This window comes from Parus major, chromosome 3 (genome assembly GCF_001522545.3).
Source record: "Parus major isolate Abel chromosome 3, Parus_major1.1, whole genome shotgun sequence".
Classification (NCBI taxonomy): domain Eukaryota; kingdom Metazoa; phylum Chordata; class Aves; order Passeriformes; family Paridae; genus Parus; species Parus major.
Genome location: NC_031770.1, coordinates 80678069 through 80695742, shown reverse-complemented (window position 1 = coordinate 80695742; position 17674 = coordinate 80678069). Strand labels below are relative to the sequence as shown.

General features: G+C 35.3%; 1 protein-coding gene across 1 annotated transcript in view; it reads left to right on the top strand.

Moving 5' to 3' along the window:
* BCKDHB (branched chain keto acid dehydrogenase E1 subunit beta) overlaps window positions 1-17674 on the top strand; it is a 108657-nt gene that overhangs the window by 22232 nt on the left and 68751 nt on the right. Inside the window, exons 4-8 of the mRNA XM_015622778.3 lie at window positions 664-797; window positions 1467-1622; window positions 5568-5676; window positions 11974-12071; window positions 15309-15419. Coding sequence (XP_015478264.1) covers window positions 664-797; window positions 1467-1622; window positions 5568-5676; window positions 11974-12071; window positions 15309-15419 — 608 coding nt within the window. The remainder of the gene's footprint in view (window positions 1-663; window positions 798-1466; window positions 1623-5567; window positions 5677-11973; window positions 12072-15308; window positions 15420-17674) is intronic.

Sequence of the window (17674 nt, the reverse complement as noted above, 5' to 3'; positions counted from 1 at the left end):
TTTGGGATCTGAAATTTCTGTGGCACAGAAACATGTCAGGACTTTTGTACTCCCATAGGGAAGAAATGAAATCAAATATTTTGGGTTTGTAGCAGGAGCTTCAGTTCTTTGGAGACAGAGCAGATTATATAAATGTGGCCTTACCTTGGGAGAGGAGAGTGGTGAGAATTGGTGCTGCTGATGGGGAGTGTGGACAAGAGGCAGTATGCTTTTGTACAGGTGCTCCTGGACATCTCTCTGCCTTTGAGTAGAGATATTTACTTGTCAGTGCCTGGAAAAAAATGGAAGAAACAACATTTGTTGTAAACTTTCAAGTATGCTTGTAAGTATTGTTTACTCCTAAATAAGCATGAGGGTGTGCATGTTTAAGTGTGAATGTGTCAGAACAAATATTCCTTCAAGTGTTAAGAATGTTGTAAGTTACAGAAACTGTCCTTAGCTTTCATTGAGTTTCTCCTTTTCTTCCTTGGTGTTGTTGCAAGTTAAATTATCTCTACCTGTAATGGATGGTTATTACTGCTGCACCTAAAAAAGCCCATCTAAAGAGCCATGTGCTTAATTGCACGTGACTTGTTTATAAGTAAAATATTTCTGTGACAATATTTTCCACTTAGAGCTGGTTGTATTAAAGGAATTGTGTGTTTTTGTTTTTTTTTTATATAGGTAAAGACAGAGTTTTCAACACCCCTTTATGTGAACAAGGAATTGTTGGCTTTGGTATTGGAATTGCTGTTACAGGTGCTACAGCCATTGCAGAAATTCAGTTTGCAGATTACATTTTTCCAGCATTTGATCAGGTTAGTACTAATAAATTTGAAAGTGGTTAAAAGAAATCTTACAACTGTTTAAATTACTCTTCTGTTAGCATTAGTACTTGGTTTGAATATGTCATTTTTGCAAATATAACCACAGCTGTATTACTAATATTTATGCATGCTTTAGGTAAACAGGCGTAAATTGCAAACAGTGCTAGTACTGTACTGTAAACAGTAAACTGTACCAAGGCTTGTTTGAAGGCCTATTAAATAATGGAAATTAAAGATCTGGTTTGAGGCAAACGTCTGTTTGTTTTATTTTTTGATTTTGTGGCTGTGTTGGCTTCAGCAGCCATAAATTCAACAGCCTGTGTCTTCTGAACACAGTCTCATTTCTGCATGCAGCTGGCCATGTGTCCACAGGACAAAGTACAGATCTGGACTGGGCTGATTGACAGTACAGAATGAGGAAACAACTGGGTTATATAGGGCTACCCCTGAAGCTTAGACATCTAACTTGAGCACAATAAATTATTGGTTTATTTGCCTTGGAAAATGTTTGTCTTTTACAGTATTCCTTTGCTTATAATTTCATCCTCTGAATCCCATGAAAGGAACAGATGATGTAATTACATTACATGTATTGAACTGTCTCGATGCATAACTAGAGGTGTTGGACTGAATGTTACTTTTGTATATAAATCTTCCCAGATTGTTAATGAAGCAGCAAAATATCGTTACCGCTCTGGAGATCTGTTCAATTGTGGAAACCTCACCATTAGAGCACCCTGGGGCTGTGTGGGTCATGGTGCATTATATCACTCTCAGAGTCCAGAAGCCTTTTTTGCTCACTGTCCAGGAATAAAGGTATAGTAACTCTTATTTTATGAAGATGAATTTTTTTTATTTTTTTTTATTTTTTTTTTATAAAGGACCTGACTTGCTATGAGTCTGGGTGCAGGCAGGGGGAAGAGTAGATGTCAATCCACAACAAAATATCTGAATATGCTAATTAAAAACATTTAGAAAACCTAAACTGTGTTAAGTGTTTGAGAATTTATAGCCGTTATTGAAGCAATCTTTAGTAGACATAGCATTTTGTATTTGTCTGTTTTTTGCACTATAAACATATTTTACATAGTTTTGTGTCCAGTGTAGTACAGAACCTAAAAACTAACACTTAATAAGTAGTACTTTGCTTCCTATTTTTTAAAATTTCTGCATCTCTCTTAAGTGTGTTATTGAATTAACTCAAATGAAGGACAGTGGTGGGCAGTGGGCACAAACTGAAACAGCAGAGGTTCTGTCCGAACATGAGGAAGCACAGATTGCCCAGAGAGTTTGTGGCGTGTCCGTTCTTGGAGGTACTCAGATTTTGTCTGCTCATGGTTCCAGACAACTGTATCTGGATGGCTGTGCTTGGTCAAGGGCATTGGAGCAGATGACCCTCTGGAGGTCCTTGCCAAGCTCAACTACTTGGTGATTTCCTGAGAACTTTAAGGCAGGCTTTCTGCCTGAGGCTGTGGCATCCCTTGAGGTGAAGATCCCTAGTGCTTAGGTGGATAACTTTATTCGAGAAGAGGGAGTGGCAGCATCTGGTCATCTCAGGTCAAGAGACTGTTTGTCAGGCTCTCCATTTTTTCCTGAATAAATTTTTGTCTGTGAACTTGTACTTCTGGGTTAGCTGGCATCCAGTCCATTGAGCAGTGACTCATGGCAGATTAATGTAGAAGATTTAAGCAGAACGAGTATTTGTATTCTAAGGACATATGTTCATTGTTTATCTGCTGTTTAAACTGCTGTCTCTGAATGATTTTGGTGTCCTAAAGCTTCAGATATTGCTCATCTACAGGGAGGCCATAGCCATTTCTCCTACTTGTTCTTCTCTTAAGTAAAAAATGTTGTATTATTCACACTTTATTTCATTATATTTGAGGAATGAGATATATTCTTGTCTTCGTATGAGCTTTATGGTGTTTGAGATCCTTTTCTCAACTTGAAAGTATTTCCTGATTACAGACAAAAGCAATCTACAAAGTCTTTTGCCAGCTTATTGAATCAAATGTTTTCTAGAGTTTATTTAAAAACTAAAGTAGTTTATTACTGTATGAAGGTGGAATTAGATTATTAAAATACTGATTCCAGGTCTAGCTAATTTCTGCTGATCTTGTAGGTCAATCTCAAATATTTATATACTATACCAAGGGATGAGGTTTAGTGGTCCACTGGTGATTAAAGCTTTCTGAGTCATACCAACTACCTAGACTGATGGCTAGTCTTACCAATAAGTTAGTAAGTCAAAATTTTATTTAGTTGCTCCAGGTAATATAGTTTTTGTTCCCACCTCTGATCTTTGTGTTGGGTTTTCATTGTCTTTCACTTTTCCTTGGGTAAAATGCTAAAATAGGTTGCTACCACTAAGATCTGTCATCTCAGTTAAAGGCACATTAATTCTGTGGAACTGATGGAACAATCCACTAGTGTTTCATGCACGGAAAAGTGTTTTAGACTCTATCTTTTGAATATTATTAATTTGTGGAAAAAATGTTGTTCCTTTAATATTTTTTGCAAAGCTGTTTGTTGATGCAGTTGATAATGTTTCAAGATTGCTGGTATTTTTTAATAACCCTGGCCCTTAAAACAGAAATCAAGAAGTTAAAATGAACTCATATTTCAGATGCATTTTCAAATGTCCCATATCTAAGCATATTTTCTCCATATTACAGGAGGAAAGACAATGTCTTAAAACCTGAGAAGGGTAGGGTTTGATCTTTGGAAAGAGTGACTTTGAAAACAACCCTCTTATTAAACTTTGTGGAAGGTTTCTGGCTTTTTATTTTGTGTTTTTCTTAAGTGGCAGTTGTAGTTTGGATTGCCCAAGCCCAAGGGAGTTTGTACAAATTTGGTTATTCAGGGGGAGGATTATGGTCATTGGTACTTAGGCAATGCTTGTTGGGGTTTGGGGACACTATTGGATGGTTGTATCTTTTGTCCACTGTTTTGAGGGTGTACATGGAAAACATTAATATTCTCTGCATTCCATCAAAAGAATATCTACTCTCATAGTTAGAAGCTTTATTTTTTTCTTTATAATTTCCATCCTAAATTTCTTCTTGACTAACTTGTATATTTAACTTATCTGTCCTTCACCATCCCATTTATATCCTAAAACACTTGTACTCTTTAGTCTTTGTTTTGTTAGACTAAACAAATCAAAGTCTCAAAAAAATGTTAACAATATCTGGGGCTCTTTTGGCATCTGTTTCATTCATTATCTTTTCAGAGGGTTGAAAGAAAGAATCATTAAGTATTCCAGTTGAGTTTCGAGCAGGGATTTTTGCAATAGGGCTAACAATTGTTAGTTCACTACATTGTTAGTTCACTACATTGTTAGTTTTTTTAGGACTTTACTGCATCTTTTGAGCAGATAATAAATTCAGATCTTAATTTCTACTCCTGAGTTCTAAATCTGTAACAAAAATGTAGTCCTTAAACATGTGACTTTCAATATGTATTTTTCAGTTTGTTTTTGTCAGTCATGTCCTCAGTGTGAACAGGATCTTTTTAGTATCATCCTCTCTAGTGTAGTGACTTCAGCTTTGGAGTAGTTTTCATCACCATGTTCTGACTTAACATCATAAATGAATAAGGTAAATAAAATCTGTCCTGAAAATGATTCATTCTTAAGGAGCTGTACTAGTGACATCTATATGATTAATTTCCTATGTGTCTGTTACCAAATGCTTTGGTGAAATATTAATAAACTGCTTCTCTTTTGTTTACTCTTCACTTATTGAGTTAATTTTATGTAAGGGGAGATTTAGGTTGTGTTTTTACTATTTTATATTATTTTTATATCAATAAGTGATGTTACTCTCAAAATATATTTTGAAGCCATGGCTGTATTTAAAATGGAGTTTTGTTTTTAAACAAGTGCTAGAACTAATGTTTTCATTGACTTCTAATTTCACAGCTATAAAAGTGTTTGCTGGTAGACTTCATGCTGTGTATTCCAGCTCTTTGAGGTCTCTGGGATGGAAATTAGTTGGTTCTTCTGATTTGAGGGAATTTGGCTCTTGGGTTCTACTTTCACTTATACTGTGATAATTTGGTAATTTTCTGTTCATAATTGAAATTCTTCTACATCATCCAAAGTTAACTCTGTCTTTGGCAAATTAATTATACTGTTTCTTTCCAAGTACTTGGATTGCGTCTGGTTGTCTTGCGTAGTTTTATTTTGCTTGATAATAAAGTTTAAGGTATTCATTGGTTACTTATTTCCAAAATGTGGAAATTTCAAGCTTCCACCGTAAGCAAAGAAATCCATCTTTAAATAGCTATTTCCTTTTGTAGCCTTCAAAACTTATTTGACTAAGTCTGAATACCTTTTAGGTCTGTTCTGATGAATCTTTACCCAAATAGTTGAGGATCACTCAGCTGCATTTTTTTGTTATACATCTACATTTATTTTACTAAGTTTATGTATATTAATCTGACATTTTTCTGTTCATTTTACCTCAAATGTTTAGGTAACATCTAGGTAACAAATGTTTAGAAGAGCACCTTAGTATTTAAATCACTTAAAGTGATCCTCAGTATAGAGGGGAACTTTTAAAGCCTCATCAATGAACAAAATAAAATTAAAAAGGTGAAGTGTGTTTTAATAAAATAGTGCTTGTTAATTCACTTTGTGAGAACAGCTTGATATGTAGATTTATTTAAAGCACATAATTGCTTAGTTTAAAGTATTATTGAGTAAGTTTCTCGTAGTATTGCAATTTTAAATAAACTGCTTATAAAATATTTTTACAGGTTGTTATTCCAAGGAGTCCTCTGCAGGCCAAAGGATTGCTGCTGTCATGCATAGAGGACAAAAATCCATGCATATTCTTTGAACCTAAAATACTTTACAGAGCTGCAGGTAAAGATTTGCATGTTGTATTTTCCAATAAAGCAACAATGTTAGGGGTTTTTTACACAGACATGTTTAGTCACAGCTCAAACAGTACTTCAGTCAAAGTCTTGACTTGTTTGGTCTCTAGTTATGTTGTGGGCTGGGTTTTTATAAGAATTGTGAAAACTGAATAAATTCTCAGAGTTTGACTGCAGAGATAAATAAACACTTACCATATGCTTTATGCTTAATTAGCTTTGGAAGTGGAATGCTTTACAGCCTAAGGTTAAAAAATATAAAGCACTAAAAGGTATTATTCTTTATCAAATTTTGGTATAAATTTGGCCAAATTGTAACTGCTTTCTTGTGGTAACTCTAAATACTAAATTAAGTTTTGAGATCAGTTTTTATTTTTCCAAAAGAACTGAGCCCCACCATCACTGTTTTCCCAAAGTTGAAATTTCTTTGAAATGCTTAATTTCTAAAAATCTTCAAAATCTGCCCATTTAGAATTTAACCTTATTTAAAAGTTAGTGTGATTGCCATTACTTTGTTTTGAACTTTCTTGTTCAGAGTAGTTTTAATAGCTCTCAATTACGTGTAACATATTGGAACAGCGGAAATTGACAGTGATGGTGTTTTAGTTCTAAAAATTAGCTTGTTACTTCTTTGTACTAGAGGAACTTGACAGAACAGAAAATAGATGAAAAGTTTTGCATCTGGAGGTAGGCAGAGAAATTGGATGAGCAGTGGATAAAATAGAGCTGAAGCCATGACTTACCCATAGTGTTTCTCTCCTGTGGTTTTTTAATGCTAACTGTGCTTGATCCATCAATCCAGTTTATAAATTGACTCTGTGTGGACTCAATTTGAGTGACAGACAAGGTGTTTCTATTTTGCTTTGGACCTTTTAACAGCACTTTCCCATCATTGCATCCATTTTGTCAGTAAATTTATTCTCTTCCTAGAAAGACACTAATAAGGGAAAAATTTAGAAAACAGACATCAAAACTACAAAGAAATTGTAATATAACTCAGGACCAAATAGGATATTTACTGGTAAAACTGCTTATTTGCTTGTATATTTCCAAAAAAAGGCCCAGAAGTCCTGCTAGCAATGTAAATTTAAAAGTGCAGCTATTTTTAGTGTGGTGGGGTGTGTTGTATCCATAGGGTATTGCATTCCTTGAGTTCAGTGTGTTTTGAAATTCAGTGTGTTTTGAGCTTCAGTCTGAGTCCTGTTAAACAAAGAAAAGAAATGAAGTGTTTTTAAAACAGGCCTTTCTCTCCCTTTCCCCAGTATTTACAAGTCACAAGTACAGACTGTAGAGTTAATAAAATACTTGCTTTCATACTGGCATGAAAGGCTGCACATCAATATCACATAGCTTTTCAGAATATAGGGAGGTTTTTGTGTTTGAAGAAATGACTTGTTAAGCAACTGCTGTATCATTTAGTGAACATAAATCAGGCTTGTGATGGAAATCTCAAGTAAACGTGTGGAAGTAGTGTTTAGTGTGATCTATATGCTGGTCAGTAACCAGCTACAGCATTGCTGTTGGGAATTTCTGAGAGTGATTTCTTCCTGCGTTCTGATGGCTAACTTTCAGAGACTTTACCTATATTTTTTGTCTTAAAATTTCTAAGAACATCAGTTTAGTGGCATAAGTTGAAATTTTTAGTACATTTGCTTCAACATGTGACAGATAATTGTGACAGATAACTTCTTTCATCTATATGGATATTTTATTATTTCTACAATATAAAGCAGGAATATTTTACTGTATGGAATGGTTTTTCTGTTCCTTTTATTTTCATTATAAACCTTTCTCTGTGTTATCATTTGTTTGTCATCTTTACCATTAAGCTGTCATTTGTGGGTTGGGTCAGCTTGGACTGGAAGATGATTGCTGTCTGGGAATTTCCCCTGTAGAATTGATCTCTCTTAGAGTTCATTCTTATTCTCCTGGCCATAGTCAAGGTTTCTGGTGATTCCTCTATAGAAACCAAGTGGCCTGCTGAATTCAGAAATGGACCAGGGCCATCATGATTGGTAAGATCAAGAGGAAGCAGCAATGAGATACAAGCCTGGTAAACAAGAGTAAGGTTAGCAGTGGAAAGAAGGGTTTTAAAAATGTGACTGTCTTGTGTTTCATAGAGAAAATTCTTACAATACCCCATGTGAGTTTGTTGATTCTATCAGGAAAAATAAAATTGTACTGATTCAGAAACTTACTTAGACAGTAAGCTTGAACTATGTCTGTATTTATTGAGTCTTTCCATTAATGTCTCAAAACAGTGCAGGGTCTTCTGAAAGCTGGGAACATACAGGCTTTCCAAAACAAGAACAGAAAATGGTATCAGTTGTCCTTTATTACTTAATTTATCTTTTTTTTTTTTTTTTCTTTTTAGTATGGTATAAAGCTTCATCTAAGATTTGAGATCTCGTTGTTCCAGACGAAAATAATTTTCTTTATTTCCATGATGATGGCTCAGTCATTGAATAATGAAATCATATTGCCCCTACTATAGCTTTTTTTTGGTTTAGCTCTATGTGAATAGACATGTTTGTTCAGAGGGCTTTATGAATGATGTTACGGTGGTGTAGGGACTATAGTTGAAAAATTAAGATGTTAAGGACATTAATGGGAAGGAAGATTTTCTGTCTGTAAAAGTAATGTAGGCTTTTGAGCCTCATCATTTTCCTCTAATGGACTTTTCTTTCTTCCTATGAGGCCTCTAAATATTTGTCCATGATTTTGTTCAGAGTTGTTGATGTATTTGAAATTATAGCTGAAAATAAACTATAGGTGGGATAGTCTTTAAAACACAGGATATCTGTCCTTATTCAGATGGCCTGAAGCTAATATTGCTTTGTTTAAAACAAACAAGCCAAAAAATCAAGCTAAAATAATGACAAAGATCCCACTCCCTTTCCACTCCAGCTACCAAAAATTTATAGCCTTTCTCTGAGTGTTCCTGACAAGGTTTGTTTCTTGTCTTTAATTACATTTGTCTTCAGGTATATGTCTCCATATTTTGTTTATACCTTCTCCTTTTTCTTTATAATTCCATCAGATAATTTTACTGAAAGAAACACTCCTGTATTCCCCATACCCTTATCAATAAGTGGGACTGAGCAGGTTTGGGTGTTATAGCTGCCACCCTCAACCTTTGTGGTAAGGTCTGTGCCCCTGTGTGTTCTTCCTTATGGCTTCTCCCTCTTCCTATTCTCCTCTTTTGTGTTGTAAAGATCCTTTACTAGACACCCTTTGAGGACAAAATGCTGTCTTCTTTCACATAACCAAACAAGTGTTTATCAGAAGTATTGTGTGTGTTAATTTTCCTTCAGTTATATTGGGAAGGAGCAGAGAAATGTAAGCCTTTCTGAGTAAAAATATAGAGTTAAATATGCAAGTACATGTGCAAAGAGAGAATTCTATTGCTATTTAACTTACGAGATCATAATGTTACTGAAAGTGCCGTAGTGATGTCCCCCTAAATGTCAGAGATACTAAGAAAATATCTGAATTAAAAAGGAAGAGGCGGCTTTGATTTATAAAAAGTGTTAACAGCCTGTGCAGTGTCAAGAGAACATAATGGTTATGAATCAAAGGAGAAGATGAGTCACCTTGACATTATCAGGTTTAGACATCTTGTGGAGAACCTACTCTGATGTTTTTTGACCTTTTCAGTTTCATTTAATTGTACTATATATGACATTGGTGGTGTAGAAATAAATACGACTTGCATCAGTGGTTGTTATAGAGACAAGGCAGGTAAGATGAGAAAACATGTATTTTCTTTCTGCTGTTCAGACTGCTCCCTTAGAAAATACAACAGATGTTGTAACCTCTTACAATTAACTTGTCATGGCCCCTTTTCACTGATAATTACTTTTTGTTAATTGCTGTATTTGAAATCTGTATTTGAAACATTTGATTTAAAATACTTTATTTCTTTAGTAATAGATTGATAGGCTGCTTTGTATGTAAACATTGTTATCCTGGATTAGATAATTACTATGAAAGAATATTAATAGAATAATTTCTTATGCTGTTTTTCATCTATATTAGTTGGGAGAGGAGTTTTTAGAAAGGCAATGAAGACAAATCTATGCAAATCGGACTTTCCTATAAATTTTTGACACGCTAAATTTTAGATTTAAAATTGTCAGATATTATAGATGAGGTCATTTAATGGACATTTCATTGCAGAATGGTTTAGCTATAGTAAGAAATAAGTTAATTTGTGTAATTATATGTTATATTTCATTTCCCTAAGTGGATAAAGCCATTATCAGAGAAAAAAAAAATATTTCTGTGTCATGTACACCTTCTAGTTTTTCCTCTGGCTCATCCCACCTCCTTCAAAACCTTCTCATTCATGTTGGTATCCTGGGTTTCCACTTGAAGGTCCCGTGGTATCTTTTTAAGTTCCTTGTTCTCCAGGTTTCGTGTAGGTGACCATTTCATGACAAGGACAGTTATGCAATGCCAATTAGTGTAGTTGTGGGTTTCATTATCTTTCAGGATCTTGTTCTGTTGCCTGAGGGTCATACAAAGTGTAAAATCCATAGAAACCTGGCCTGCCACTAATGTGCAAAGAGCAAGAGCTGGATGTGCCTCTCTTCCCTTTCCTTCCCAGCCCTATATTTTTCTAGCCACTTGTTATTCAAAGAAATTGTTACAGAGCAGGGTGCTTGGACTAGGTGATCTGCAGAGGTCATTTCCTACCTCAGTCATTCTGTGATTCTGTGACACAGGTGGTATTTGTAGATCATTCTTAACAAGAAGAAAGAAAATTGTCTGCTATGATTGGAAATTATTTGCTACTTCATTTTTTGAGCTTGTAAGCCAGGAAAAAACCTAGGTCATTCTATTTGTATTGGTTCTACCATAACAGTGAAGGAAAAATGCAAACCACTTCACTACTGGTATCACTCAGGGAGATTCTTTATTGTAACTTCAAGGAGCAATTTTGTTTAACAGGAACTCAATAAGTATTTTGTGAGCTATGAAGTAACAAAAAAAGGCAGAGTGTTTTCTTTATAAATTGTTTCTGTGTATTTAGAAGATTTATTTTTTCTAATTACCAATAGAATATGTTTTAAGAAGTATTATTTGACTTACTGGTGCATAGACAAATTCATCTTTAGATCAAAAACAGTATTTCTTTTAAAACAGGATATATGGATATTTTTATCATAGTTTTAATCATTAAGTCATTAATGTATAGTGTGTTGGAGCATTGATTCTAAACTAGCACAACTGACCTAACATTTTTCCATCTGAAAACTAGTACATGAGTCTTGAATGGAACTACCTTAAATGTCTTAGGAGAAGACATTTCATGTCTGATTCTTGCATTCTCTCTCTAATTGTGGTGTATTTTTGGTGAATAGATGATATTTTTTTAAATGAAAAATATTTAAACTTATTTTAAACTGCTATAAGCAGAAGTTCTTGCAGATTTTTCCTGTGTAGCTTCTGAAAACTTTTTACCTCAATTTAAACATAAAGCTGCAGATCGTCATACTTGGAGCATCAGGAGGATGCTGGCACAGCTGATCCTTCTTGTCTGAGTATTAAAGTATAATTTTAAGGCTAGATGATTTCTAGAATAATCAGGAATTCTGATTAATTAGTGGTTACTAATTAGTAATTCTGATTAATTAGTGGTTACTTGAGATTTTTTTACCAGCAGTGTCCATTTCCAGATCTGATGCTGATATTCTGACTTGATGATATTCTGACACCAGAACTTATTACTATCTTTTGCATGTGTATATATGCATCATCTTGTTGTGGTATGTAACATAAATTAAACTCCACACTGAACATATTTGTAACAGTCTAATTAAAAAGAATTTGAATTGCAGCTAAAACCTTTGAATGCTAATACTCAGCTATTTTAGCCTAATGCTAATAGAATTACAGTTTTTAGTGTTGGAAGATCTGGAGATCATACAGTCCAGCCCCTCTGCCAAGGTAGGGTCAGCTAGAGCAGGTGACACAGGAACACATCCAGGTGGGTTTTGAATTTCTCCAGAGAGGGGGACGCCACAGCCTTGCTGGGCAGCCTGTTCAGTGCTGTGCTACCCTCAACATAAAGAAGCTCTTCCTCATGTTGAGGTGAAGCTTATGGTCGTTGCTCCTCATCCTGTCACTGGGCGCCAGCAACATGCTCAGTATAAATTTGTTCTATTGTTTTAGATGGCTTTAACATTTAAGAAAAATTTTAGTGTATGGTTTATGGATAATATTGACTAATAAAGGAATCTAATGCTTATTTTCTCTTCCTGTCTTTTTTTTTTTTTTTCAGTGGAACAAGTTCCTGTAGAGCCCTACAACATTCCACTGTCGCAAGCTGAGGTGCTGCAGACGGGCAGTGATGTGACAATGGTCGCTTGGGGCACTCAGGTCTGTAACTCTCTTACAAGCTATTTGTCACCCAGCAAAGCCTGGCCTAGGGGGTAGGTGGTGCTTGCATTCAAGCTCAAGTGCCAGACATTAAAGTGTGCTGTCTTCCATCACTATATAACAAATGGCTTAAATAAATGTTTGCCAGTGTTTGTATTGCTATGAAACATGCTTTTTATTGTGTTTTTACTAAAGTTTTTACTAATTTTTCATTGAAGATGGCTCTGGAAGTGTAGAAGAGGTACCTGTGCATCAGGTTAATGATTTTTCTATGATTATGAGAATGATAGATTTAAGAATGGGGTAGTGAGATGTAACTCTGAGGAAGGCAGTGGGAAAGAAAAGTTCAAAATAGTATGCTGAAAGAAAAGTATAGATCTTCACCGTGTGATTTAAAGAAGTGTAACTTGGGGGTCCCTTTATACAGAAAGTTAAAAATCCATGTAACATTTAATACAAGTAGGGATTGGTATAGTTTTGTTTCTAACAGTTACATTTCAAAGCTGTTCAGGAGCATGATTGGCAAACCTCCCCCTCCTCCCCTCCCCCCCACCACATTAAGATCTACAAATAGTGAAAAAGCTGTTAAGAAAATACATCTTGTAGTCCAGAATTATAGAAAAGAGATTTGAGTCTAGTTTGGACTAACCAGAAGTTACTATTTTCTTGGCCTACTTGTATCTGAGAAGCTTTTAGAGGAGAAGGTCTTAAAACTTCTGTGACAAAGCATATTGACCTGATCTGTGTTTGTTCCTTTTTGTTGTTGATGTTTGTTTTGTTTTCTTTGAAATTTCTAATCTTCAGTGTTTGTCTGTGGTAGTTTCCTTGTCTTCAGACTAGTTAATCTCCTTTATATCTATGGTTATTCCTACTAGTTTCCGATAATTTTCACTGCTATTAAATTATGGACTTCTTAAATATCTTTACTTGTACTTGTTTTTTTCCCAGCAGATATTGCTAAAGTAATTAACTTGATAAAGTAATGGCTTAAAAGCTGGCTATGGAGATTTAATGATATCCTGAGTTTACTCAGTGGGCAGTAGTGCAGAGAGGACTTGCAGTGACATGCTTCAAAAAAGCTGTGTTCTGGATCTTGGAAAAAGTTATGACACACTTTTGATGTGACAAAAAATTGGACAGATGTGCAGACACATCCAGGTTTAGGAGCTGACCAAACCATGCCTCTGGCTGTGTCATACAGCAAGGGGGTAGATGTTTCACATACATGAAGTAAATCCAGTTGTGTTGGTTTGTCACTGGAGGTGACGGTATTCTGCAGATCAAATATGTTTAGTGAGTTTGTGCTGAGGATGTGTTCAGGTGAAGCACATAAACTTGGAGTTTTTAATTGTGCTACCACTCCAGAATTTACTGTCAGTAGGCAGAGGGGTTGCACAGACTCATTGATAACTTCTTTTATGGTTTTGGACACAAGGGACATAAGGTAGTTGCTTGTCAGCAGCTGCTCTGGTGAGGCTCCCTGATGCTGATTGTCCTGGGTGGTGTTTATGAAGGGCAGAAAAAACTTTTAGTTCCTCTCCACTTGTGCTCAGACTTTTATGTCAATAACTAATCCGTTTATTGTCATTAACTAATCCATATCCCCTTTCAGCTAGGTAAGTGTTTATACTTTTACAGAGAAACAGCAAAAACATCTGTCCTGTGTGCCATATTAAAAATTTTTAAACATTCTTACTACAGCCACAGATGTATTAGAAGTTTAAACAAAAACACTGCAAGCTGTATTTTCTTTCTGCAATTCTTCTGTTGATGTACCTTTTAAAATTTTCCCTTTGCATTTAGCTGTTCATATAAACATGATATAGTTTGTGTTTAAATCCTTAATCATCTTGTTTCAATGTAGAATTCATGCCTGTATAGGATTTATTAATGCCCTCTGACCTTTAGGCAACTGACACTGCCTGACCATGTCCATGTTGCTAAATTCTGTTGTCTTCAGGATGAAGATGACCTCATCCAATTTAATTATTGGGGATGGTCCTTGACTTCAGCCTCTTAGCTGTGCTTAAAAGTAGCTTGAGGGAGGTCATTTGCCATAGTCCTAACCTGTATTGTGAAATGTTCTGGCAAAGAGAGCATCAGAGTTTATTTGCAGCATCATGTTGATAATTTTTTTTATCCACATATCTCATGAGCAAATTCTTCTTGCTGAGATATTTGTAGAGAATAATCTGAGTTGTAACAGTTGTTATTTTCCATGTTGGAGCATTTGTATGCAAATGTTTGTTTTAGGGAAGCCAATGATTGAACTGCATTTTGCTGAAAAGTGTTTTATAACCTAATGTCAAGATACAGTTTTGAATGTATGTAGTATTACTTTCTTTCCTGTTCTTAGCATAATATACTTTATGGAAAGGATGGAAATAGATATGGATTGTTTTATATCTACTGTGACACATTACTAAATGAATTCCTTGGCTGGTGGATACAGAATAATCTGTTCCAGTTCAGTGATAGCCTCCTACTAGAGTGGAATACTTTCCTGTGTCAGTAAAATGTTAATTGTAGTAATCAGGTAATGCAGCATTTGTAATGTTGGTGTTAAACTGTGTGTTGGATGAGCAATAAATGGTTATAATATCATGCTACTGCTATATACTTTGATTGTGGGGATCAGGACTGGATATTTACAGGTAGTGGTAATTACTTTCTCTCCTAGCTGTTTGTAAGATAATGGTTTGGAGATGATCACTTGGCTATGTTTCAGTAAGTTAGACTAAGAGTAGATACTGGGACTGCTAGAACTGTTTGTTGGCTTTTTGGCTAAGATCAGATAGAGTGCAGTATTTCTGAATGTACTTAATGCTTCTTGCAGGATTGCATGGGACTGCTATGTTAAAATATAGTACTCTAATTTATTTGGGTATTAGCTTAGTTACAGTCATAACAAAAAACCTCTAAAACTCCTTCAAACTGATTAAAAAAATAAAAATAGCAAGGACTGACACTAGTCACTGAAAGACACATCTCTAGAAAGCCAATTTTGTTCTCAATGATTCTTCAGTGCATTTAGATTTTGGAGTGGTGCTAAAACACTGGGAATAATTAGGTACTAAATAAGAAGAATGCACTGAATACTAAATGGTTATTATTGAATAGAAAGGTCTCTGCTCATTATGTAGGTGCTATGTTAAATCACTGCTTGTATTCCATATGTGTAATTTAGAGAAAATTGCATAATTTAGATTATTTGGTGATGGTACATTGCTTTTTCAGGTACATGTGATCAAAGAGGTGGCATCAATGGCTCAAGAAAAGCTTGGTGTGTCCTGTGAAGTTATTGATCTGAGGACCATCTTACCATGGGATACAGAGACTGTTTGCAAGGTAAGGAAATGAGGTACATTAATTTAAAAACAATCTAGGTTTTAAAAAAAAGTTTCTTGCTTTTTGCTTTGTTTTGTATATATTGTTCTGTTGGTGGTGTTGCATTTCTGGTTTTTGTTTTGTTTTGTTTTGTTTTTTCTAATTCTGTATCATAAATGCAGAGTACATGCAAATTACTTGGACCAGATATTTGCTTTAGCATTGAAAGAGAATTATGTTTTAGGGGTGAAAATAATGTCAGAATACATGCTCTTTACTTTCAAGCAGAGGACCCAATTTAATCAGACTTCTGCCTGAAAATTGCTTTTCCATGATTTCTGAGTCTTTTCTGACATCTTTGCTGTCTTTGGCAAAATCTTTATCTTTTTCTTGCTGTTTTACATTAAGATGTTCATCTAGTTGCAGGTCTTCAGTAATGTATATTAGGTTTGTTTAGCTGTACTTTTAGAAATAAATGTTTTGATTTAAGGTATATAAATTCTTGGGTTGGGAAGAAAAAGCAGCATTTACCCTTCTCAGACTACCTAGTTTGGAATTCCTGGGTACTGGAAAGCCCTTTTTTTGTTTGTGGAGGTCTTTGATGTCACCAACAGAACAATTACTGCTTTTGCTAGAGCTGAGAGTTTCCTTAAGCTGGCAAATTCACAGGCCTGCAGGACCATGGCTAACAACTCCTTGGATCCTAATTCAAGCTAGGTTCAGTCACTCACTTGAAGCTGCTGAACAAATCACTCAGAAGACTGAGAGATGTCTGCAGCTCTCTTACCTCAATCCTCATAACTGTAGTGTACTGAATTAACCACAGGGATGACAACAGCCGTGCCATGGGCTTGGAAAAAGGTGTGTGTTTCCATCAAATACTTTCTATGCTTGCAGTTTCTAATTTAAGGCAATATGGTGTCATTTCTACAGCTAACTCAGATTGTACAAATGTTTAAATAAGGCAGATACGGCACATACCTGACTATATACTTGGAATATCTTAATTGTGTCATTCTGTGTTTGCTCAGTAAGGGCCTTGTTTCTGGTCAGGGAACATAAACACGTTAAATATGTGAAGGGAAAGATGAGCCATTGGTCTGCTACTCTATGGCAAAGCTTGTATTTCTCCTGTTTTATTTAACTGAGGGACTGCCAGTGGGATGGGATGGAATAGATTACGGAAGGAAAGATCCATGTTGTGCATCTGCTCTTGGCAGCGTTCTGCTGTCTGGTTGTGCATGTGTAACAAAGTGTGTACTTATATGTGCAGCTATGAGTTGCCTCATATAAATTTGATCTTCTTGGTTGAAGTGTATTTCATTTTTTTTGAAGTGTGTTTCTTGTTACTTGGATGTACTTTCTAGCTGTAAAAAATGAAATGTGTTGAGTTACTGTCATCAATATGAAGTGAAATTCTGGCCATAATAAGTCCATTACAATCTCTTCTGGGCAAGTAAAATGATTCTTTTTTTTTCCTTTTTTTTTTGCTAATTTTTTTCCTTTGAAGATTTGAGCTGTCATTCTTTGAAAACAAAGTATCTCTTTGATAAATAAATGTTCCTTTGAAGGAACATTTAATTCTCTTTTGTTGGGTTGGATCTGCACTGAAAGGCCATCAGGAAAAAATGTAGCTGTGCATAGGAAGTGCAGAGCTTTAGTTGTACAATATTTTTCAAATATGTTCTTTAAATTTGAAAACTCCATGAAGATTTTCAGCTCATGTTCTGTCCTGAACATCTTTTAAGGTAACTGTGGCATAAATAAAAATATCATAGAATGGATTGAATCCAGAAGGACTTCAAAGATTATGTAGTTTCAACTCCCCTGCCAGAGACAGGGACATTTTCCATTAGATCTGGCTGGCCTTGAACTCTTCCAGGTCTGGGGCATCCACATCTTCTCTGGGAAATTTGTTTAGTTCTGCCCTTGCAGTGAAGAATTATTTTTTTTCTAATACCTAATCTAAACCTATTCTTAGTTTGAAGCTCTTCCCCCTTGTTCTGTCACTACATGTTCTTGTAGAAAGTCTCTCTCCATCTTTATTATAGGCTCCCTTCAGGTACAGGAAGGCAGCAATTAGGTCATGCCAAAACCTTCTTTTTACCAGGCTGGGCAATCCCAATTCTTCGTGTTTCCTTGTAGGAGTGGTTCTCCATCTGTCTAAAAGATGAAACTGATGGACCTGTTGCTGTAAATCTGTTAGTAAGTTTACTTCTAAGAATTAAGAGAATCATTTAAAAAAAATTCCAGTGCCTCTTGGCTAGGCAGTTCAG